The sequence below is a fragment of the Acomys minous genome, assembly GCF_964271855.1.
Source record: "Acomys minous genome assembly, chromosome: 4".
Taxonomy (NCBI): Eukaryota; Metazoa; Chordata; class Mammalia; order Rodentia; family Muridae; genus Acomys; species Acomys minous.
The window spans coordinates 126,105,604-126,130,962 of NC_140486.1; the positions used below are offsets into that span (position 1 = coordinate 126,105,604).

General features: G+C 43.0%; 1 protein-coding gene across 1 annotated transcript in view; it reads left to right on the forward strand.

Annotated features, from left to right (window-relative positions):
- MAN2A1 (mannosidase alpha class 2A member 1) overlaps positions 1–25,359 on the forward strand; it is a 168,163-nt gene that overhangs the window by 123,180 nt on the left and 19,624 nt on the right. The window contains exons 16-19 of the mRNA XM_084778114.1: positions 654–768; positions 18,770–18,903; positions 21,908–22,049; positions 23,084–23,217. Coding sequence (XP_084634240.1) covers positions 654–768; positions 18,770–18,903; positions 21,908–22,049; positions 23,084–23,217 — 525 coding nt within the window. The remainder of the gene's footprint in view (positions 1–653; positions 769–18,769; positions 18,904–21,907; positions 22,050–23,083; positions 23,218–25,359) is intronic.

Sequence of the window (25,359 nt, forward strand, 5' to 3'; positions counted from 1 at the left end):
TCAAGGGTGCTCCATCGAAAGCTCCACTTTGTGTTTCTGATGAGCTAAAATAAATGATATTCACATAGATGCTTTACGTTTGTTCTCAGGTCACGTAACCTGTGCGCTTATTTTCCTAATTTTCTTGGGTCTAAATAATGAGAACTAACCCAATGGTTTCTAAGATCATGACTTTGCTTTCTGTTCAGCCAGCTCTTTCCTGCAGAGGGCGGAGTGTTGTGAGCTCAGTAAGCCTCACTGTGTGTATCCTATTTGCTTATCCCACCACTTGCCCATCTTATTGGTCATAAGTGCCAGCTTGGGAGATGTCACCACCTAGAATGATTTCATTTCCAATAAATAACTATATGGGCAATAGAAGAATATTAATTAGAAGTCTTTGTAAGTGAGGAGAGTATTTGTAGATTATCTAAGACCAAATTGTAAGCATTTGCCAATACAGGCTTTATAATTTTTTTGTAAGGAAAAAAAAAAATCTTACCATATGTCCATCCACGGTCTATAGCTTGTGTATTCTGATGTTATAAGACTTTCATATCAAGTTATGAATATTGAATTGTACGAATTTGTCATTTTACAAACTATCCCTAAACACTTCTTTGGAAAGTTTAGAAACCAACCTGTTTTTGCTAAAACCGTCCTTTCCTCCTCAGCCGTACGTTTCCCTAAGGCGGCCCTTTGTCAGAGTGACACGTGGAAGGATCTACTCAGAAGTGACCTGCTTCCTTGAACATGTCACTCATAAAGTCCGACTGTACAACATACAGGGTAAGACACAGCGCAGCTGTCAAACACGCCACCTGGTGACAGAGTTTTACTTTTCTTCCGTCTTTGTTGTTTTTAACAAAATCTCAGTCATTCATTTTTACCAGTAAAAACTGAGGAGCCAGATGCTGGGGTGAAAGCCTGCTAGCTCACACAGGAAGTGAAGGCACCCAGCTGACCTTCCTCCTCAGCCAAAGTCCCCAAATGGGGGAAAAAAGTCCCCTTCTTCATTTTGTCTCAAAACAAAACAAAACAAAACAAAAACAAAACAAAACAAAAAACCTCGAACTAAATGTCCCTCCTATCTGCTTCCTGACTTCCTCTCACTCTCTCTGGTTTTTCCCTATATTCACTCCTTGTCAACTTGCAGCTTTCTCCACCTCTTGACCTATGGTTGGTTTTATTTAATCCTCTTTACAGAAAGCTCTTGGAATAAAGGTGTGTGCTAGGGCTGAGCCACACCACAACTAGAAACATATTTTCCCCCCAGTAAACAACACAGTCTCAGGGTTCACAGTTTGATCAAATAGCCTACAATGCATCTTGGTTTTGTTTGTTTTTACTGAATTATAAGTTGTTTTAGAGACAACAGGATGTTTTAAATTGGCTTTTTATCTACAGTATGACTTCCAGTGTCTTATTTACGTACAGATAGAGGGAGCAGTGAAGCATTCCCACTCCCCATTCAGCTTTCTACGTCTCCTCCTTTCTTGTTAGCAGTTGTCTTGGTCACGAGATTATCAGCCAGGAATCTTTATTTTTTAAGACCTGAAAGCAATTCAGTATTTAGGTTTTATAAAATAAAATAGTAGCATAGTTACCAACTAGACCAGCAAAACTGTGGTGCCATCAACTGTCTTAGCAATGGCGTTTGAAGTTATGCCACTTGAAGTCGTCTTACTGTTACCTAAACTGAAGAAAAAAATCCAGGGAAGCAGGACTATTCCACCGTGACTTTTCATGCAGTAGAAAATGAGGAGTACCGCCAACTAACAGTGACTGGCTAACACGCGTGGGCTGTTCTTAGGTTATAGGGAGGGCATCGTCAGTCAGAATTACTTAGATACCTGATGGTCACTGTCTTGATCTCACAATCTAAACTTAATTTTGCTTTATTTAACTCTGTCACTTCATATTTTACTAGTTTTGTTACTAGGTATGGTCAGTTTCTTTTTCTACTAGGACTTCTTGGGAGTAATACAGAGCATTCACTGGTCAACCATGGTTCCTGGGTTGAATCAGGAATCCGCTAGAGAGGTAAAGGCTAGCACCAGATATCAACCAACGTCAAGTGACTTCTGTGTTATGTAGACTGTCTTTCCACCAACAGCAAAGCCTGTACTTATAAAACAGCCTTTTTCTTTTTTCTTTTCTTTTCTTTTTCTTTCTTTTTTTTTTGAATAATTTTTTTCTTTTTCATTTATTTTTTATTTTTATTAATTAAACATTTTTATTTTTTACATATACACTTATATTATTACATGTATATATAATAAACTACCTATAACAAGAAGAACCATGACACAATCAGGAATTATATAAATGTTACATTCTTAGTGTTTTGGTTATTTGTATTTGACAGCCTTAAAGAAAACATCTTTCCTATCTTGGTGCATCTAAAATTCTGAATGTAAATCAATCTCTATCACATCTTGTCATTATCAACTTAAAACATCTATCTAGACATAAAAACATCTTAACTCCTGAACAACTAAGCTTCATTATAAAACTAAGCTACCCGGTCTTCAACCCCATCAGAGACTTGAGAAAGAATAAACTTGATTACCTGAGTATGCAGGGAGTGCAGGTTAGTACCTTTCCAAGTGAGAGATGACAGAGACAGTTTTCTACCACAATACAGAGTCACCCAAAACTCTCTATAATGTTGGAGTATATTCTTCAGCCTTCTGACCCAATATATCTGACAGACATAGTTGTGAGGCAGGAACTATTGAGGACTTGCTTACTTTGTTTTGGCAGAGTTTGGCCGTCAACTCTGTCTGCATCCAAGCTTGCCCTTTTTTAGGCAGAATTCTGTCTGTGGTAGAAATGAGGACATTTTGCCCAGTGGCTTGTTTGCCACATTTGAAGCCATTTCCATAAGGAGGTTCCTTGATGCTCTTCATCCACTTTGAGGTAGGCTGGGTGTTGTCAGGACTTAACCTGTCTCATTGTCCGTGAATCTTTAAAATAATAAAAACATTTTTAAATGCCACATTCTGCATGTCTCTGAGGATTTTGAAGACCTTATCTAACTATCCTACCTATCTTTCTATAGAATCATATCTATCTGCTGTGCCTAAGATGTATATTCTTCTGATAAAAGTAGACTAGTGATTGACATGACCATGATTTGGTCAGCTAAAAATTAACTTATATAACTTATTTATCCTAAACAGCCTGCAACAGCACTTTCAAAATATTGGAAGTAAACCTTGTATTATAATTGAGTTATATATCTACAATACCTCATATTAGAGTAGGAAAAATATGTATGTAATGTGTGTGAAGAATAAACTTACATTTGAATTCTATACCACTGTATCTAGAATTATACTTATTTTGCAGCTATATACAAAAGTCTATACCAGTGAATTAAAAATAAGCTTGTGAGTGACAATTGAGGCATTAAGTTGAGGAGTAGATTCACTAATCTTTTTGTTCTATCTTCCCTATATATTTCTATATTCTCCCTTCTTCTTTTTTCAACCCTTATCTCCAAACTTAAGAATGCAAGATAAGGGAAAAGAGAGACACTGCTGAATATAACCTTGCTTTCTTTATAAATAAAACCAATAATAACTTGTAACCAACTCCCATTGATAATAACCCTATATAGCCCAAGAAAACAATGAAAAACCTGCCCGACCCCCCTTAAAGGAAAAAAAAATATGAAACTCTTCCTGAATTTTTGTGTCATCCTTGTACAGGGGCCATGCTAATCTTCTCTGTATTGTTCCAATTTCAGCATATGCGCTGCCGAGGCGAGCACTAAAACAGCCTTTTCCAAATCCTCCAGTCAGTCAGAACCAAGGCGGGGGAAGTCTTTTTGGCCATTTTTTTAGTAATTCACTTCTGAAAGCTCTAAGGTCACCTTTTCGTATTATTAGTGGGAACTAGCATCTCACATAAAAATATTCATCTGGCTTTTGTTCTTTTAAGGCCTATAGCCCTAGTTACCTGGGAGGCTGAGTCAGGGGCTTGCCTGCTTACACAAAGGCCTGGGTAAGTTAGTGAGACCTGGCCTCAAAGCAAGAAAGGAAGGCTAAGTAGGGATGCGCCGAGTGGCAGCGTGATTGGTTAGCAGTTGTACGTCCAGGCTCAGCCCTCAGCGCTGCCTCTAAGATATTTTAGTGGCGCATATTAAGGTGTAAAGTAAAAGGTCTCATTCTGGCATTTCCTTACTTCATATAATGTACCTCAATCGTGTCCTCCCCTTCTATTTCTCCTTGTCTCCTCTCCTTCCACAGGAAGACCCCGCCCCTTAAGTACAACCTCGCAGACCCATGCCTTATTTACCTTTGTTTTCTCCTTAGTTGAACTTAGATACAGTATTTCAGAATAATTACTGGAGCATCTCCTCTGAAAAGTCTAACCTCATTGAAATATATTTCCTTAGTTGCTTTGGCTTTTATTTACTCCTGCCCATCTATGCCGCTGCGTCTCCTTAGCTTTCCTTGGGTTCTGCAGGGCCTGGGAAGCCCTGTTTCAGGATGGCCTGTCAGGGAGATAAGTCTCTCCTGCTGTTGGTGGCTGTAGCTTTGCCTGCTGTCACAGACCAGCAGCCGATTTGGAAACTAATCAGCTCTGACCTGCCAAAAAGCTTCTGCCAAAACACTGTGCTCATCACAACTAAGTGCCTGTCATCCTTCCCCCGTCTTTCCTCTGTCCTGCTCCTGGACTCAGCCTTGTCCAGCCTGACTGGCAGCCCAGCAGCAGAAACTGAGCTTCCAATGGCTTCTGGCTTCCAACCGGTGCCTCTTGCTGCCCTGTTCCACTGGCAGTTGCTGGCTCTCTGTGGGAGTCCATTTCTATTTGCTGGCTTGACTTCTGTCTCTTTTCCCTGAGTTAGTTTGCCCTTTTATTTCTTCCTGGTGTTTCCTTCCTGGATGGTTCTCTCTCTCTTCCCTGTTCCAGGATCAGGTGCACAGGTTTTAGAGATACGGCCAGTGGGCAGGTCTCACTACCGAGCTGAACAGCCTTGTGCGTCAGTAGCCGCTGGAGTCTGGTCCTCGTCCTCGGCTCAGCTTCCCTGACCTTCTCTCACCTTCCCTCAGCTTCCCTCAGCTTCCCTCAGCTTCTCTCACCTTCCCTCAGCTTCCCTGACCTTCCCTCACCTTCCCTCAGCTTTCATAATCTGTTACTGTAGATGCTTGATAAATACTTCCAAATCTGAGAGTATAATTTCTTGCAAGTTCTTGAAATCTCTGGAAGTCTGGCCTCTAGGGAATGGTGATACCTTTAAAATAAACTTTAGTTAAGCAACGGAGAGTATTCTGAATAGGGCACAAATAATATTGACATAGTTTTTGGGTTTTTTTTTTTTTTGCGTTGTTTTTAATGCAGGCTCTATATTTCCTCTGGATTTCTCAATGGGTAGAATAAACTTGATATCACACATTTTTGTTCCAATATTAGATATTTGTTGAGCTCAAAAGCAGGAGGGTTTAGAAATGTATTCGAAGTGACAGGGAAGGAAGTATGTGTGAAGTTAACCGAGAGTGCTTTTCTGGCTGAGTTGGTTTTTTTTTTCCCTGCTTGTCTAGATTAAACCTGAAGTGAGCATATACAAACTTGAAGTGACGTATAAGCCTTGCATTTTTTTTCTAGCCCTGAGCATTTATATTTATTTATTGTAACATGGAAGTAGTTGGGTGGGAGATGAGAGACCTGAATCGTCTACAAACCATATCCCCTCCCTCATCTGGATTTGACCTTTCAATAAGCTTGCCTCTTAGAAAAGACTGGTAGCGCCCAGGAGAGACGAAGCCTTCCCTCCTTGCTCTCGGTGGTCCATTCCCATCCGACGTCCTCTTTCATGGTTTCCTGAGGACTCTATCAGGGTATTGGTTCATCAAGGTTTCTGTAGTCACTCAAGGCTTGTAGTAGGGTCTTCAAGTGGACAATATCTGAGGTTTAAAATGTGATGAAGTTTCCAGGTATGTAAACACACCCTGAAGTTCTTGATTAACCCTGCAGTTTGGCTTCCTGAGTAAACAAAGTGTTTAGATGACTAATCAGAATGCGTAGTCAAAAGGTTAGTTTCTTATATAGAAAAATACCTACAGGCAATGTCTGTGTTTCTGTAGATTGACTCTTAGCTAATATTTCTTAAAATGGCAAAAATACTTATCACATTTTACCTCCTGAGCTATTTCTTTGTATGTGCTAATTCTGCTTTCTCTAACTTGCAGAGGCCAGAAGAGGGTGTTGCATCCCCTGGACCTGGTGATACAGGCTGGGAACAACACTTGGGTCCTCTGCAAGAGCAATATCTTCTCTTGACCGCTAAACCGTCTCTCTAGCCCCTTTACTAAGATTTTAGGTTAACATATAAAGTAATGTGTGGTTCATACAGTACCAAATTCATGAGACAGGAAGTAATGGGCTTATTACTATTGTGTGATCCTGTACATATCATTGTACTAGGTTGTTAACTGCTAACTTTATAATATTTTATTGTTTTTTAAGCAACATTGACAAATAGAAAATGAGTTGATCTTGTAGATTGTCTCTTAATTGATAGTTTGTGTTAAATGTTCAGTTTAGTGAAATAGTCTTTCCAAAATCTGTAGACCGTACCAAGCACCCTCCCAGTCCTTGGTGTCTGTTCCGCTGGCTTTGTGGCCCCCCTTTCCCCTAATGTAACCTCTGCCAAGAACATAAATCAAAAAACACTTCCCAAACTTCACAGACCAATTTGGTCATTATCGGTTGTGAAAAGAACTGTGTTGGGAGGGCTTGGGGCAGCCACCTGCTTTGGGTATTGAGTTGTAGTTTCTCATTTTGTGTTCTCCACAGGTTTGGAAAATAATGAGCTCAGTTGAAAGGCTCTCTATTTCTTAACATCACTTAGCTACTCACAGATGCCATGTTTAAGGGCTGGAGAGATGGCTCAGGCTTAGAGAGCCAAGAGCACTGACTGTTCTTGCTGAGAATCCAAGTTTAATGACCAGCACCGACATGGTGCCTCAGAATCATCCCTAACTCCAGTTACAGGGGATCTTGTCTCACCTCCTTAGGCACTTCATGTGTGTGGTGCATACACGCGCGCACACACACACACACACACACACACACACACACACACACATACACACACACACACCCCACACACAAAGTTTTAAGAAAAACAAATATCGTGTTTCCCTTTTCATTATCTCTCACATGGCACATTCAGGAGGGTTCTGGAAGGAAATCTAATGCTCACAAGCTTTGAAAAATCAGTATCAAAACAACTTCAGCCATGTCCGAGGAAATCCTTTGCTTTTTTTTTTTCCAGGTTTAGTAAGCAATCCATTTATAACCCACACAACTTAATCTAACACCCTTTTGGAACCATTTGAAATCATCTTCTAAAAGATTACTTAGATTGTCGGAAAATGACACTTTTCTGGTGTTAAAACTTGGTGGGGAGAGCCAAGCATGGTGGCACACGCCTTTAATCCCAGCACTCGGGAGGCAGAGGCAGGTGGATCTCTGTAAATTCAAGGCCAGCCTGGTCTACAAAGCGAGGCCAGGACAGCCAAGGCTACACAGAGAAACCCTGTCTCAAAAAACAAAAACAAAAAACCAACCAACCAACCAACCAAACAAACAAAAAACAACTTGGTGGGGGTAGGAACTCGTCTTTCTTTTCATTAAGCTGACGTTTGAAGCGTCCTCGTGTTCTCCTTCTGTAGAGAACTGTATGATATAAGTGTGTGTTGTATCTGACGCTGAATATTTACAAAAGGAGCAACATAGCGATCGATAAGTGGCACGGGCAACTAAAGCTTCACTCTTATTCACAATTTTAATTGTTAGGCTTTTTAATGCCCCAGTTTTCTGACATCAGCCGCTACTTTGAAATATTAGGCTGCTATGGGTTATGAGTGTGTCGTGTATGCTTTCACTGGCAAGAGGTTTGGGCCCCAGCTCTGTTAACTATTGTCCACCTAGTTCAGCACCGCCTCAAGGCTGTGGGCAGGTGGTTGTCAAATGAGTGAGTATGTATGTGTGAGCCATGTTTCAGCCTTAGGAGAAATATCTTAAGTGCAATATTTTTATCCTGTTTTCACCAATATATTATAACAGTACTGTGTACATGTAATGGATCCTGCTAAAAGGAACCAAGTAGCCCGAGGCAAAAGCGCAACGGACTGCTGTTAGAAGTGCAGGAGGGGAGCCTCCTTTCACTCAGAAGATTCGTATCCTTGCTCAGCTGTGCAATTCTGAGCATGTTATATAAAACCTCGGTGGGTTTATTACATGAAGCTTGACTTTTAGAGGCTCGAGGTGACCTTCTCCTGCTTAGCCGTGTTAAATGTTCCCATTAAGGCAGAGGGAGCCCAGTGTTCACTGTGAATCCTTTGTCATCTCTGAGAAAGCCACATAACCTTTCGGACCCATCCTCTAAGATCTTGGGAACTCTGTCCCTTAATCTTAAGAGCACAGGGCCACTTATGAATAACCATCAGGGGTCTTCATAAAACTTAGACGCCTATGAAGTCCCTTGCACGTGACTGCTTAGTTCTAAAGCTGCCTGCTAAGGATGGCTGAGTCTAGGGCCTCCAGCTCCCGGGGTCTGCCCCCTTGGAACCAAGATCCCCGAACTCTGCTGAAGTTGTTTTTATTTCAATAAAAAGATTCATGAGGATGTTAAAAGGGCTTGCAATCAATCTTCTGCTTTCCCCCAGAGCTATATTCCATATTTAGTATAAGAGTAAGAACCAGTAAGTTATGGCTAGGCAGACCTAGGTAATTAAAACACTTTCGGAATAGCATAATGTGCCTTTTTTTTTTTCCTGTTAATTGGAACTTTTAAAAATTGAAGTAAGCCACTATGTGTGGAACTTGATTATCCCCTACAGGCATGCAAGAGAAGTTATTTTAAGGGTCAGTAAGCACAGCCTGGTTGCACCAATTCAGACTCGGGCTGTCTTGGGGCTGTTTTAGGCGCAGCCAGATCAGAGCACAGCTCCTTAACAGGGAAATGGCATCCCTGGCGTAGGTGTGCTTTGCTGAATTCTGCCCTGGGGTCGCGGGGTGGGAAGCACAGGGGAAGCCCATAGGAACAACTCCTAGCTCTAACCCTGCAGTGCTGACAGTTATGGGCTCCACGGTACAGGCTTTAGGGGATAACTAAGTTACAGTACAGAAGCCTGGTGAATTGCGAAGAACCAAATCCACTTAAGAGACAGTGAGCCAGACAACCTGTATAATTTGTATATGAAATATCTAAACGGCCACAGAATAGTCCTTGGAGCTAGGAGAGGGGGAAGGTTTGATGTAGGAAGTGAATTTTGTGGTGCTTGGCTTTGGTAAAACATCACTTGAATGAGCAGAAAGAAAGGAAAAGAATAAAGGGACTTTGGTTAGATCAAACTCTGGTTCCTGTAAAAAATTGAAGAAGAATGTGATTTTTTTTTAATTGACATGCTCTTTTTCTTTGTATATTTAAATAATTGCAAAGGACATCATTTTGGCGTTGTTAACACTGACATTTAAAAATAAACACTTCCACGGGTAGCAATTCATTGCACAGTCATGAATTTTTTAAAAGGTTGTACTAACTGTTCTCTGGCAGTCACCACTTTCACATCCTCATTTTCCCCCTGTTGTCACATTTGCACTCTTTGTCTCCACTGGATATGTCATAATAATGTGTTTTTGTGTTTGAGAGTCCTGTTTGTTGATCTACTTTTCGTGGCTTCTCTGAGCCTGTAATCATATCTGTGATTATATGCGTGTGCGTGTATGTTGAAAGTTTAAAAACTCATCCTAAGGCTCTTTTCTGGATTAGGTTATCCAAATGATGCAAATAATAATACATAACCATTTTTAGAATTTATTTTATAAATTTTAATGAAAATGTTCTGTCAATGCTGGGCATGGTGGCGCACGCCTTTAATCCCAGCACTCAAAAGGCAGAGGCAGGTGGGTCACTGTGAGTTCGAGGCCAGCCTGGTCTACAAAGCTGGTCCAGGACAGCCAAGGCTAACACAGAGAGACCCTGTCTCAAAAAACAAAAAAACAAAAAACAAACCAAAAAAAGAAAAAAGAAAATGTTTCTGTCAATGAACTGTACCTTTTGGTTTTTATAAGTACCAAATATAAAGGAATCTTATCTATACAAATTAAAAGCTGTAAAAAGGTTATAGGAATGTCATTTAACACTTTGAACTCCTTCTGTGTTAGGCACTGCAAGTCACAGAATGACTATCAAACATTAGTTTTGGCTAATTATTTTAATGAACTACTGCATGTCAACCTGATTGGGCACCTCCTCAGTTTTGGTAAAGGTTATCGTAAAGGTATTAACAATACCAAGCAATTGGAAACTATGTTTGACAAAAGTTATTTGTTAGCCATTAACAAATCTAATCAGACATTAATATTTCAAATTATGTTTGCTTAGCACCCATGTGAGTGGAGATGGGTGAGAAATGAGATTCTGTTCCACACTACCTGTGTAAGTGGGAAGGAATTCTATAAAGGAGTAATTGAAACAGAAGATTATAGGTGTGTGCTTCCTTGGAAGGATTGGTTTGGACAGGTCAACAAAGAGTGATTTATGAACTGCCTGCTTCTGTGAAGGGCACCTGGGACAGGAGCATGGCTGAGAGCTGGCAGGAAGTGGCCTGAGAGTAGTCCTCAGTGCCCAGTGGGTGCAGTTCTGCCCTTGGCCGGGACAAGCCGGGTATGTAGGGGAAGTCCCAGGGAGACTGGGATATGAGTCCCTTCACGGTCTTCCCAGCCTGGTGCTCTGTCTTGTTGGTGATCTATTTAAAAATTAGAACTGTTTGGTGGGTTATGTTCCTTCCCAAGCCTGTTGCTTCATGAAATCATTGCTTTCTTTTTGAAAAACAGTTTTGGTTTTGTTGTTGTTGTTTTGCTGGGTATCTTTTAACCCTTCTTTAAATGAGTTATTCTGAATTGATCTGTGTTAAGCAACATTTGTACTTTACCCCTTTACTAAGAACTTCCGTCTGCATTTCTGCTGCCCTGGAGGACATTCCTCCTAGGCCAACTCATGCCTGTAGTCACTGAGACACATCGGGCCACGGTTTGTGCTTGACAACTCCAGACTTTCTGGACCTCAGCACCCCGCTCTCTTCTCCTGTCCCCACTTGCTGGCCCCCTGCCTTCTTTTTGATAGTCTCCTTCTGCTCCCCATTAACATATGTTCTGGTACCTTCTCTGTCTTGTTTTCTTCCCCTTTAAGGTCTTTTCTTTTCTTTTCTTTTTCTTTATTTCATAGTTCCATCTAGAATCTTGACGTGTCACTCACATCTAGTAACCATATAGGAGAGAAAATGTGGGCTTCCTCTTCCTGGCTTATTTTACTTAACACATGACTTACAGGTCCACTTAAATGTCGTGCCCTCTTTTGATCTCTTTCTTATACTCCATTGTATCAATATATCACATTTTCTTTATCCACTCATTGATGGCTATCTAGCATGGTTCCATTTCTTAGCTATAGTAACTAGTGCAACAGTGCATATGGAAGCACACACACCTTGTCATGGTAAAAAAATTTTTTTTTATACTTTTGGTGATTCAAAATATTCTGAAATTTTTGGAGGAAAATATTCAAAGTCAAAAGCTCCTTTTTTTTTTTCCCCAACAGCTATTATTGGCCACTCTGTGTGTGTAATTGCTTAGTCCTTCTCAGCTCAGACATGAGACGAAGGGGCTGAAGGCGGTTACAGCAGCATGCCATAGTGTTCCCGAGGCTTGGGGTGGGGCGGGGCGAGGTGCAGATCAATGTAGATGTCCCAGCTGTGGATGAACACTCAGTCCCTTATGATTGGCAGTAAACGGTCATGGGTCACAACATTGACCATGACCCACTGCAATAAAAAGCTTCTCGGATCAAGGTTGGGAGCAGCACAAATCTATGGATATAAACACAAATATTTAGAAGGCAGTTTAGCATGACTATATAAAATACAACAACAACCACCTAGATCTAGGGCATCTGACCTCCCTTACTATGATTTTTCTGTTACTATGTTACAGTACCAGGGGTGCATTTCCTTCCATTCTAATCTAACCAAGAGAGTCATTGCTGTTCTGGTTGCCCATAAGTGTCAACATGGCACAGCCCTAGGTCGTTTGAAAGGAGAATGAATTCTCTGTTGAGGAATTGCCTAGGGCTGGTTGGTATGTGGACATGGTAGGAGCCCACTGTAGGTGGCACCATTCCTCAGACAGGTAGTCCAGGGGTGTGTGTGTGTGTGTGTGTGTGTGTGTGTGTGTGTGTGTGTGTGTGTGTGTGTGTAACCTGAAATACAAGTGGAAACTAGTATTGGGGCACTGAGGGATAGTGAACTGAGAGAGATGTTGCCATTGCTCCTGGTTGCCCAACACGGATTACTGAAGACACTACAGACTTTGATGGCGGGATACTGAGAAACCAGTCTTGAACTGTCCAGGAACCTCTCCCTGCTGCCCAACTTTCATAGTAGTGGAAGGAGCCACTTAGGTGTCTGGGGAGAGCAAACATCAGTGATCTTTGCCAGTGCCAACCCCTGTGCCTCCAATACTGACCAGCAGGTGAGATGTGCCCAGTGGGGCATTAGTGGCAAGGCTGCCTATGGAGGTGTTCTCATTACTTCTCTGTTGCTGTGATAAAACACTCTCACCAAACGCAACTTCCAGGAAAGAGTTTATATCATATTTTACTTGCACATCCATCGCTGCAATTGCATAGTTTATACTGCAACCCATCACTGAGTGAACTCAAGGCAGGAACCTGAAGCAGAAACCAGGGGTAAACTCTGTTTCCTGCCTCGCTCTCTCGGTTTGGTCCCGCCTGGTACTTTCATAGACACATACATACACACACACACACACACACAGAGAGAGAGAGAGAGAGAGAGAGAGAGAGAGAGAGAGAGAGAGAGAGAGAGAGAGAGAGAGAGAAGGCCAACACTGATCTGTTCGGCACTGAGTTAGGCTGCTCCAGATAGATTTGGCAAAGATAAGGGAAGGGCCATAGGGAGTGGGCAGGAGGCGTCACTACAACCCATCGTCACTTTTGCTGGTCAGAATTGAGCTCCCCCCGACCCCGGCCCCGCCCCCGCCCCTGGCCATGCGCAGAGTCTGTATACCTTGGGATTTTTCCTACACCCCACCTTCCACACCCAGGGGATGCTGAGGATGATCTTGAGCTTTGCTGTCACTAAGCTAATGCTGAGCAAATACTAAGTGGGTGATGCTTCCTCCCTCTTGCCCCCCTTCTCCTGAGCTCTTAAACGGGGGTGGGGGTGGCGTGGGTGGGGGGAGGCTCTGCAGACACCAGCACCATTTCTCTGTGAGTCTGCAGCTCCTTTCTTGAAATGATGGTTTGACCAGGTCTCCTTATGGTGACCCATGGTTTTCTTGACAGCTAAGAAAATATTCTTTCTTTCTGGGTGCTTTAAAGTATGTTCATAAATACAAATAGCACACACATACTCCTTTACCACACTTTTAATACATTATGCCCTCTGTAATCGTTCTGCCCCATGCACTCTTCAGGAGCAGAAACGCAAGTGTGTTCACGTGCGCACACAGACACTTCCACGCCTCTGGAAACCCAGAGCATCGTGTTAATGTCTGTTTTCAGCCTAAGGTTTATAACTGCGTACAAGTGTGCGTTCTCTCCAGGGATCTTTCTGCCCGATCGACAACTGCCTCATTTTTTTCCTTTTAGCACTGAGTCCCATAGCACGGTGGTCCTCTAGTCATCTCCCAGACTGTTCTCCAGTGTTGTACTCTTAGAAGTGGTAGCAGAGAACATACCAGTGCGTGCTTCCTGAGCCAGCACTGCTCAGCTCACTTCTGAGGTGGGGAGGGTCACTCTGGGGCTCTGGGCCGAGGCGGGGTATAGTGCGGTCAGTAGGAACTGCTGGGGGACAGAGCCCATGTCTGGAGTCATTCTACAATTAACTGACATTAACTAGACCCAGAAACTATATACATCTCAATAAACCTATACAGTTAGACTAGCCAGGGTTTAAAATATATATTATTTTCCTGACGTCTAAAGAAAAAAGTGGCCTTTTAAAAGTAGGGCTTGGGGTTGTTTGGTAAAGAGTTTTGATTGGGAGCTGGCAAGCCCTGTGCCTTTACATTTCACCGGGCGGCTCCTCCTGCATTGCGTCATCTCAGCTGAGCATCTGCCTCCCTTTCCCAGCCTCCCATTCCCCTCCCTCCCCTGTTTCCTCCCCCTTTCCTTACTCCTCCCGGCTCTCCCTGCCTTCTCTCTGAGCTCTTCTTTCTACCCAGTTACTGTTAGCATGGTTCCTCCTCCCCCAGACCTCTCTCTCTTCTTCTTCTAAAGCAACTTCAACTTTTCGGTCATGGGTCAGCTGGAGGCATGGTGGCGGTGAGGCAGCTTTAACTCTGAGGCCTCCAGCCTTGGTACCGCTGGCCAGCGACTTCCTCCCAGGCTTAGGGTCAGGATGAAGTATGTGATCTGTGAAACTCGCAAGAAAATGTGGCCAGTAAGAGCAAGCGCGTGCTGGCTGTTCCCTCGCCCTCTCAGCTTCTGCCCTCCAGTTGGTACACATAGCACCATGGCTGTGAGGAGCCCACACTCTCACATGTGTGCACACTTGTCCATGAGGAAAATCACTATTCCCCCATCTTCCCAGATGCTTTTACTCTCTCATGGGCCAGTTTTATTCCCTCCCATACCACATTAGTTCTGTTTGGTGAGGGATGTGTTTTCCTTTCACAGTTATTTCTGTTGAGCACTCAGTGCTCAGGGTGCTCAGAACTGGAATGTAAGGATGACATGTGAGATAGCATGTCTGCTGAGCCGCTGCACCCTGCGAAGAAGACAACCTCCTCACCCAGAGGCTGACTGGGATCTCCCCTTAGGGAAAGACTATGGCCTCTTCATTGTTCTGTGCACTGCCTTTTACCTGTCTCTGTTTACTCTTGCCTTATGTTAGTAAGGACAACATTCTCTTTGCTGCAAAGAGCTTAGCACTTACTTCTCATTGCTATGTGTTCCAGCAAAGGACTATCCTGTACAATTGGAACCAGTTCCCTCTCCCCCCCCCCTCCGCCTCCCCTCCACCTATCCTCCCTGCCTCCCTGCCACCTACCCCCTCCTGCACCCCACCCCCCACCCAAGTTTACAGAAAAACTTACAAGAGCCTAGAAAGCTCTGGTTGCCCAGACCAGAGAGAACCACTTTGGTAAATTAACTATCTTTCTGTCACTTACTGTAGAGAACACAGTCCAGTGGCTTTAACATGCCCCTAGGTTGCCCTCTGTTCAACCCTCAGGTCTTTCTGAAGGAGCTGAGGGAACTCTTTACAGGGAAGGGTGAAGTGGGCGGGTCTTCCGTCCTAGTCACACATACTGTTTGTATCTCTCTTTGAGGACTCTGGTGCACAGGCTTGTTTTTATTGCACTTACAGGTTTTTATTTGCTTCATTGTTTTCATAATAGGCATCTTAGGTTTGAACTTATTTTAGAAGACTAGCCTGGTTCAGAATTTAAATTAATGCCTTGCAGATTTGTGAATGAACATAGGGCTCCTTTTAAGGGACTTGAAATATCTGTTGCCACAACAGGATCTGAGCGCAGTACTGGGCTTGAGAAAGATGAGCTTCTCGACAGAATAATTTATCATTGCCAGGGGTAACATGAAATTATTAATTTTTTTCCTTAAAGCATGTTCTTTGTAAATGTTTTCTGGAGAGACATGAATTGAAATTAATGATGCTCTCTCTTGTTAAGACTTCATTTTATTTCATGTATTCTGCTGACCCCTGAGAGAAAATCTAATCTAGAGAGAAGGAAAGATGAAACACCACCCAAAAGTCCTGCAGGCACTCTCAGTGAACTAGCGTTAACGTCCTGTCACCATCTGCGCTCCTTCAAGCTACACGAGGACTTTCATTTTTGTTGGGGGGCATCTAATTTTGAGGGTTTGAATCCTGGGAATTGAACTCCAGGCCACACTTAATGCTAATAAGCACACGCTCTACCACTGAGCTACACCCCGAGCCCTGTGTTATGTATTTGGGTATCTTAGGTTCATTAAATTTCCTCATGCATTTCATTTTAGTTTTAAAACACTCCAGTTTCTGTAAACATAATAAAAGTAATGTTTGCATCCAGAGTGATGTATATCCTAGCTCAAAGGAGATTGTATTGTACCATATAACACACACACACACACACACACACACACACGTCATTTAACTTGTCAATTGTGGTGGAGGTATTCTTTCTTTTAAACTCTCTGGTCTATAGTTCTGATTATGGTCGTTAAAAAGTATCTTCCCTCCCTCATTTCTTCCCCTTTGTAACCTCAGGTTTTCTACCCACGCCCCAGCTTCTGAGATAATAACTATTTATGAAAGATGCGTAGGCCCTAAGCTCGTTCCCTGACCAGCTGATAACTTACCGTGCCCGTTTATTCTAGCCTATGTGTGCCACATGGCTGGTCACCTCTCCTCAGTTTCATAGGTCCCCCAGAGTCTGGGACAAGTCTCCCGCCTCTGACTCGATCCCAGGGTTCATCTCTCTCTGCTGGAACCCCTCCCACCCTTTTCCTGCCTCAGATAACAGGCCATCAGCTTTTTATTGACTGGTGATGCCTCTACACCCCATTCCTTGCAGCTGTACCCCATGAGTTGAAAACATGTGGGAGACCGAGGCTGGCACCAGGTGAGGTGCTGGAGCTGAAGCGCTGAATGTGCCAGAGTGAAGTTCTGTGAAGCTTCTGCAGAGTGCACTGGGGTTGGCTTCAGCCCAGTTCCTGCCCTTAGCATCATTTGTTCCCAGTCTGCACTGGGACTCTCTTGTCAGCGTCACGCAAGCCAGGGTCACTTGGGTAGAGGGAACAACGCAATAGAGAAAATGTTCCCACAAGACTGACCTCTGGGTAAGCCAGTGGCTTTCTTTTTCTTTTCTTTTTTCTTTTTTCTTCTCTTTTCTTTTTTTTTTTTTTTTTTTTTTTGTTGTTGTTGTTGTTGTTGTTGTTGTTGCTGTTGTTTGTTTTTTTGAGACAGGGTTTCTCTGTGTAGCCCTAGCTGGCCTGGACTCACTTTGTAGACCTGACTGTCCTCGAACTCACAGCAGTCCACCTGCCTCAAAAGACAAAATAACAAAAAGGCCTATGGTTTTCTTGATTGATGCTTGACTGGAGAGAACACAGTCACCGTGGGTAGTGCTGCCCCTGGATTTTTGTCCTGGGTTCTATAAGAAAGCAGGCTGAGCAAGGCATGGGGAGCAAGGCAGGAAGCAGCATCCTCCACGCCTTCTGCGTCAGCTCCTGCCTCCAGCTTCCTGCCTCAGCTTTTTGTCCTGACTTCCCTTTGCAGTGATCAGTGACAGGGACGTGTCAGCTCACACAAGCCCTTCCTCAAGCAGCTTTGGTTACGGTGATTTATCACAGCAAGAGAAACCCTGACTAAAACATGGTTCGTCCTGTCCAGTGTACCTCCAGACACTGTGGCGCCCCACTTTCCCCTTGTCCACAGACACCGCCCCCAAGACTCGTTGCTGTGACTGGTTGTCATTGTCTAAGCAAATGGGTTCTTTTTGGGTCATAGAGAAAAAAGTCTTCCTTTCTATTCGTCCTCCTTTTCTTGATTTAGTTTACCTTGTTAAAGACTGTGCTAGCTGTCAGCATGGGGCTGGGCCACTATACACACACACACACTCACACACACGCACACACACACACACACACACAAACACATATATACACATACACACACATATACATATACACACATACATACACACATATATACACACATATACACACATGTATTACACACACATGCACACATACGTACATGCATTATACACACATATATACGTATACACACATACATACACATATACACATGCATTACACACACACGTGTGCGCACGTGCATGCACGCACGCGTCCCCAGGGTAACTGAACATCACAAAGTATCAGCTTTGGCCTGGGTCCAGGACTGGGTCTCCTCTCTGCCCACTTCCCTCGCTTCCACAGAGAAGAGGCTGCACTAGCTCCTGGCGAGACTCCGTCTCCTCTAAACGTGTAGGATCTCCTCACAGCACCCCTCTTCGTCTCTGGAATCAACCCAAGGCTTCCCTGAGGATCCAGCAATGCAGCTAGGGCAGAGCGGCAGATAGATACTAATAAACACTCAGGTTCCTGCAAAAGAATGTTAAAGCTCTAAGTCTGACCCATCTTCAAGCTGTCTTCTGCTTAAGGTAGTACAAGGCAGACTGGATCGAGGCATAACGGAGGGCCCAAAGGGACAAGGAAACTCAAATTAAATAGATTTAATTTCTAAGGCTCTCTCTAAATTATAAACCATAAATACTAATATGTTAGTGAAGATTCTAGCCATAAGTTATCCCATGGGATCCCCTGCCTCCTTATGAGATATGGACAGGGCAGTGGCACACTGTGTTGAACGAGCAAGGGTGAACTCAGTAGCTCCTGATTCTAGGGTGTAAAGAAAGCGTGTGGTGCAAGCGAGAGAGGGCCAGCCTGTGCAGCCTGGTCTTTCTTCACTTCCTGTCTTCCTTCCCCTCAGACTTCATTGAGAAAAATTTGGCATGCCATATTTCTGCTTTATCTCATCCTTTTATTGAATTTCATATACTCTTAGATAAATACTAATGTCTACAGTCTGATATCAAGAAAGAAAAAAATGATTAATTGTTACACCATTTTATACATGAGAGCTGGTTAGGAATCAGAAAACAAGGAAGTACACAAGAAGAGCTCTTTACAGTATATTAATAACTGCTTTTGTTAATGTGTATTTTTTTTTTAATTTAGGAATAGAAGGCCAGTCCATAGAAGTTTCCAATATCGTGGACATCCGGACCGTGCACAACCGTGAGATCGTGATGAGAATGTCATCTAAAATAAACAGCCAGGACAGATACTATACTGACTTAAATGGATACCAGGTAACACTCTCTAAGGCCACTGTGATAGTTATATTTATATTGCCATTTTTATGTGTTTATGTGGAATGTGCGGGGCATGCATATGTTCGTTTTGCGAGTGTGTAATTTTTTGATGCAGAATAATTGTCCAGTTAAGTTTGAGTCATTTGGAAAATATTCCTCAAGTTGCAAACTATTTCTAGAATAAAGGTACATTTTGACAGACATTTATAGGTCCTACTGTCAAATTTCCACAGTTAGGGTAAATCTTTGAGAGGTGATGTTTTTTAGAATATCTACTTGTAAAAGTTTACTCTTCAGACTGAAAGCCATGGGGCTAGCGAGAGTGCTTGTGTGAAGATGGCCTTGTCCCGTTCCCAGCACCCGCGTCAGGTGGTTCCCAACCGCTTGTAACTACAGTCGCAGGGGTTTGGGCCTGTCTGGGCACCTCCATGCACACATTACACACACACACGCACACACACACACACACACACACACACGCACACACACACACACACACACACACACACACCTATACGTACAATTTTTTTAAAACAAAATTTTAAAAATGAGAATTTGATGACCATACATATATTAAATACTTTTCTAAAATTATACATGAAAGGAAACATAATTAGGATTGAAAGCTATCTTTTTTCTTCATAAAGAACTCATGTATACATATGTCATTTATTCTTTGTGATATACTAGTGGTATCTTTTAAGTTTTATGACAGTTCTTTGTGTCTGTTAACGTAGATGGGAGTGAGCATTTATACACGCATGCATGTATACAGGGAAGCATATACCACGTTAGAAATGTGGGCTGCTATATACTTAACCAAGACCATCGTACAGTAATTATAACTATAGTAGGAAAATTAATTCTTGCATTTTACTTGTATATTGTCGATTCTTTTAATTGTACTTAAGAGAGCTTCTTGGATTGTGGTCTTAATTTCTTATTTTGAGCATATACATGTGACAACCTGTCTTTTGAATAATACCACTAAAAACATGAGCATATTTCTGAAACATTTGCATTTCAAAAATTCCTGGCTACGAATAGAAATAATTTCACAGCATATGCTTTTCACTTGGTCTGATTTTTCAACTGGCTATAAGTGGAAAGGGCTGGATAATTTTCTCTTCTATGATTTCCTGCAAAAAGTTAAATTTAAATCTTCTCCAGAGAACAAAAACTGCAGAATGTATTCTGATTAGCATGTTAGCTCTATTACAGCCCTTTGGTCTTCAAATGAAACTCTGACTTTATGGTGATGCATTTTTCTTATGAACAAAAGAAAATTTTCTTAAAACCTCACAGAAGTGAATATTTGTGTATGGCATATTACACGTGAATAAGCAAACTTGGTAAAACATGAATTACTAAAAATGTAATTTTTTTTTTGCCAATGATCAAATGAGATAGTCATATTATTTCAAGTCCACAGTGTAAATAGTTCTTAAAACGAGCCATATTTTAACCTATGGGAATAGTAGCTTTGGGGCAAGACTAGAGAGACTCATAGGAGGAGGGCGAGGATGGCAAGAACACAATTGGGGCATCCTTACATGTCCTGTCCTAGCTTTAAAGGACAGGTCTAGCCAGGTGTGGAGAGTGGCGTTAGTAGGAGCGACAGGGGAGTCTTTGCAGGTAGCCTGCCTGTGTTCCCACCTTGTCTTCTCCTCCGTTCCTCCTTTTTCCTCTCCTCTTCTCCTCCCCTCCGACCCTGTCCTGTCTGTAGCAGTGCATTCTTTTCCTAGGGTAGCCATGCATTTGTTTTTACACAATCTGGGCCTCCTAAGAGCACAGACCTTTATACTTTCATTCTCTTGGAGCCCAAACGGCTAGAGTCAGACCGTGTGCAGGGTCATACCCCCGGAAGCCTGGAGGACAGCACCTCGATTGCTGCTGCCTAGCTTCTCACATTTACACATTTAGATGACCCGTGATTGTTTCCCCAGCTTCTTCCTCGGGTGTCACATGATGTTCTAACTGTGTCACTGTGTGCGTCACTGTGTGTCCACATCTCTTTCTCAGAATGATGCTAGGTTTCAGCTGTGTCGATTTCTGAACAGATTCTGGTCTCAAAAATAAGATCAATTCACAGCTTGTAGTTAAATGTGAGTTTGAAGAGACGCAGCCTGACCAGTGGGTGGTGGGAATGGTGAAGCTTGCTAGGAAGGTCGAAGGTCAGATCCCAGCATGCTTAGTTAGGACCACCCTTCCGTTGCTGGGTGCTCAGCTTATGAGAGCCGCGGTACTAACTTTCTGCCTTTGCCATTTGAGTTTCGTTTTAAAGTTTCACACATTTAAACAAGGAGGTGGCATTCTGCAGTGGGATGAGTAAACTCTAATGGTGACAGGGTCCTGAGCCTGTAATGGCTTTCAGGACTGACAGCCTCTCAAAGGGTGCAATTCTGTCTCATCCCTTCCAACATGGGGCTGAAACGCTGGGGTTCAGAATTGTCTCGGTTTAAACTAAAGAAGAGCAAACACTGAAAAATTCAAACTGTAAGTGTGCACTTGATAACAATGTAATATTGTTGGAAGATTTGGTGGCCTGCTCTGTGGTGTTTATTAAAACTGATTCAAGAATAATAGACATTTCTTGAATGGGGCTAGAGAGCTACTGCGGTTAGCATTTATTACAAACGCAGCGTGCTAGATCTAGGTGAGAAATGAATACTTAATGCCTTCATAATTTGTTTTATGCAAATATACAAAGCTAGACAGCTTGTGCTGGGCATTTTCATTGTGACTTTAAATAGAAATGACCATTTTAAAATCTGGACAAGTTCTACCTTTCACACCTAAAACTTGTCTCCTAAGAGCCTTGTGGTTTTCTCTGCGTAGCATTTTAAGGAGTGTTGTAACATTAAAATATTTCTATGCTTGAACAAGGGCGAAAGTTAGGCCTTTTTCTCTTTAGGAAAGAGACAACTAAATAATCGAAGCTATGAGAATGTGTGTGTGTGAATAAATACATTTGTGAAATGAGGCTTGCTTGGCTTCACAGATCCAACCCAGAAGGACGATGAGCAAGTTGCCCCTTCAGGCCAATGTTTACCCGATGAGCACCATGGCGTACATCCAGGATGCAGAGCACCGGCTGACGCTGCTCTCTGCTCAGGCTCTCGGCGCGTCTAGTATGGCTCCCGGTGTGTGCTGTCTAACATCCTGTCCCATGTATAATGTTTCTGTGGTCAAATACATGTTAATTATCCTCCCCCGGCAATTGCTTTCCTTTCAGAAGTAGACAGGGAGCTAACTTGGAGCTTTGTGAGAACTAAGCATGATGAAGCACCTCAGTCTCCAGATAGTGACCAGGAGGCTAAGACGCCACGTCTCTGTGGTCTTTGAGCATATTTGTTAGCTTCCCGTTGTAACAGAACACCCGAAACAACTTTTGGCACAAAGCTTCATTGTGGCTCATAGTCCCAGCAGCTTCAGGCCGTCACGTGGCTCTCTTGACATGAAGCTGTAGTGAGCTGACATCATGGTAATTAGGAGGGAGAATATGAGAGACAGGAAAAGGCAGGGGAAGACAGAGGACCTGAATTCAGGGTCCACCGTTCAGGCTTCGGTCCAATGACACCCTTCTACTAGGCTCTGCCTTGTAACAGCCCGCTCAGATGTGAAATATCGACACGTCACCATTAACGAAGTTAGTTTTGATCTAGTTCCTTTTGATCACTAGGGACCAGGCCTCCAAAATGCAGAGGCTTTGCATGTACAAGTTGCAGCTCTGATTTACTTTTGCTAGCCTATCGTTTTCAGAGATCTGTGTTGTCATCGTGACTTATTGTATTGGAAACCTAAAACCCCACAAGTTTAGATGATTTGTGTGACTTTGCAAAAGCAATGCTGTAGTTTGCATGGACAGTATTATTCCCTCCCCCCTGGATTGTGGTCCTATGACCCGTCCCCTCAAAGGCCCATGTGATGAAGACCTGCTCCCATGGCTGGGACTGGAAAGTGACGGCCAAGCAGTACTGAAGGAAGCAGAAACGGTCTCTTGTTTTATGCGTTTTCAGTAGCCACAGCATTTCATGTCCCAGAGTGCCTGGATCCCGTCCTTAAGTCAAGGGGAGCTTAGTTCAAAGCGAGGTACCTGGGCTTCTCTTTAAGCAGCCCTCGGTGAATATCTGCACAAAATGATGCTTCTCACATCTCTTTGTTTCTTCGTTTTTAGGTCAAATCGAAGTCTTCATGGATCGGAGACTGATGCAGGATGATAACCGTGGCCTTGGGCAAGGCGTGCATGATAATAAGATCACGGCGAATTTGTTTCGAATCCTGCTGGAGAGGCGAGGTGGCGTGAATGTGGTAGGAAACACTGACCAGCTCTTCTTATGCCGGGGTTCTCTCTCCCCCAAAAATACAAAGGATAACTTAAGCTTTAAACCCAATTTCTAATATTGAGATGTTATAATGAGTTAGCTTATCTTCATAGAAAGTCTTCAGTTAGAAATACCAAATAAGGGCTATATTCAGGCCATATTGGTTTTTTCTTTCTTTTCCTTTACTATGCAACCAAAAATAATTTCAAGGAAGCAAGCTGGGTGAGATTATTTTCAAAGAAAGGCTGATCTGTTGAGATAAGAATTACAGAATAGTCGGCTCTGTTGGTCTCCACAAGAAGACCAGAGCCCAGAGTGGCTTGTGGAGACTGAAGCACCAAGCAAGGACCACGCATGGGCTGGACCTAGACCCTTTCACAGATGTAGCCATGGACAGCTCAGGCTTCATGCGGGTCCCCTAGAAAGGGGAGTGAGAGCCGACTCTGACACGGACTCTGTTGCCTGCTTTCTGCTCGCTCCCCCTGGCAGGGCTGCCTCACCAGGCCACGGGGAAAGAGAACAGGCGGGCTCAGTCTTCATTCGACTTGGTGAGCAGGGGTCGGTGGGTGGTGGGGCTCCCTTTTCTGAGGAATAGGGGAGGGGAGAAGGGGAAGAGAGAGGGAGAGGGGGACTACAAGAGACAAAAAGGGGGGCTATGATCAAGATATAAAGTGAATAAATTAATTTTTAAAAGAATTACAGGATAGTTTTAACTATACATGCAGTGTATTCTAAACCTTGGTGACTATACTGTAATCTTAAGCATATCATCTGAAAACAGACTGGCTTTATGCCTTCTGTAGTCAGTATTTAGTGCTCTCCATAAAACCTCAGCACGGTGTTAAGCAATTGGACAAGCCGAACTCTAGGCGAGCAACCTGTCTTTTCACCAAAGCTTTACCACTGGCTGTGGAGCCCCTCGTGCTGGGTCTCTTGTCACCTGAGGGTCTCACATACCTCCCACCACTTTGGCTTCAGGCCCACTGGCTTCCATTCAGTGCCAAGCCATTCCTGTGCCCTCTTGTTCTGTGGCGTGTTTGCACACACCCTTCCCTCCTCCCTGTCAAGGGAAGGCTTAGCAGTAGGTCAGACCAGAGCTAACGTCTTTCTTGCCCACATCATCTCCTCTAGTGGCCCCTCTGAGTTGTCCGTCTTGTAGTCATGTTGGAGTGTGATGAGTTGATCTCCTGCTTTGGACCATAAATTCCACGAGAGTAGGGACTGTGGGACTGTTTTCTCTGCTTCTACGATCGTTTCTGTTTAGAGGAAGGGTCTGACTTGTCATACAGATGTGTGCCCAGATGTGTAGGTGAATGCGGACCGTAGAGGTATTGTGGTCTTCCCTTGTAGACTCCTGGGGCGTGTCCACCTCATCTTCAGGGATCATAGGGCTGCTTTGCCCATGTAGGTGGTTCATTCATCAAATAGATTGATGGGATGAAAACAGATGGTTTAACACAAACGATTTTATAGTATTTAGAATTATTTGGAAAAGAAGTAATTAATATCCATTTGGATGTTAAAATTTATATTAGCCCTCAAGACTTCTGGTCTTAATCAATCACTGACAAGATAGCCTAGTTTTAAGAGCTAAAACTACATTGGTTTCTTCTCTCGTTATTGACACTAACATACAAAACTTCTGTTTTACTACAGCAATAAAAAATATTCATTTTAGACCTAGAGAGCTTTCACTCGGTTAAACAATTTGTTGATTCCATACAAAACTCCTTGGGTAGCAATTGATTCAAATTTGGTCCAATAGTTCAATAATCCTGTGTTTGTTAAATTTTTCTTTTACTCAACTATAGATTCTAAGGCTTGAATCCATAGCTTCTTTTAAATAAAAAATAAACTAGAGAAAAAAACTATACATTTTAATTTGTAGTGAAATTGATTTAGAAGACACTTGATTAAAAAATGTTATGTGTCCCATGGTGTAGCTTCTCTAGAAAGTGTCTTTGATAGTGAAAGAGTCCTAGAAGTAGAATTCCTCAGATTTGTAGAAACACTGGGCAAACTGAGTGCCATGGGGCCTGCTCAGCCTGTCCTGGAGAGGCAGGGAGGACACAGATGTGGGTGCCAGTTGGGACGATCCTGCTGATGAGCAACAAAACCGAGAAAATGG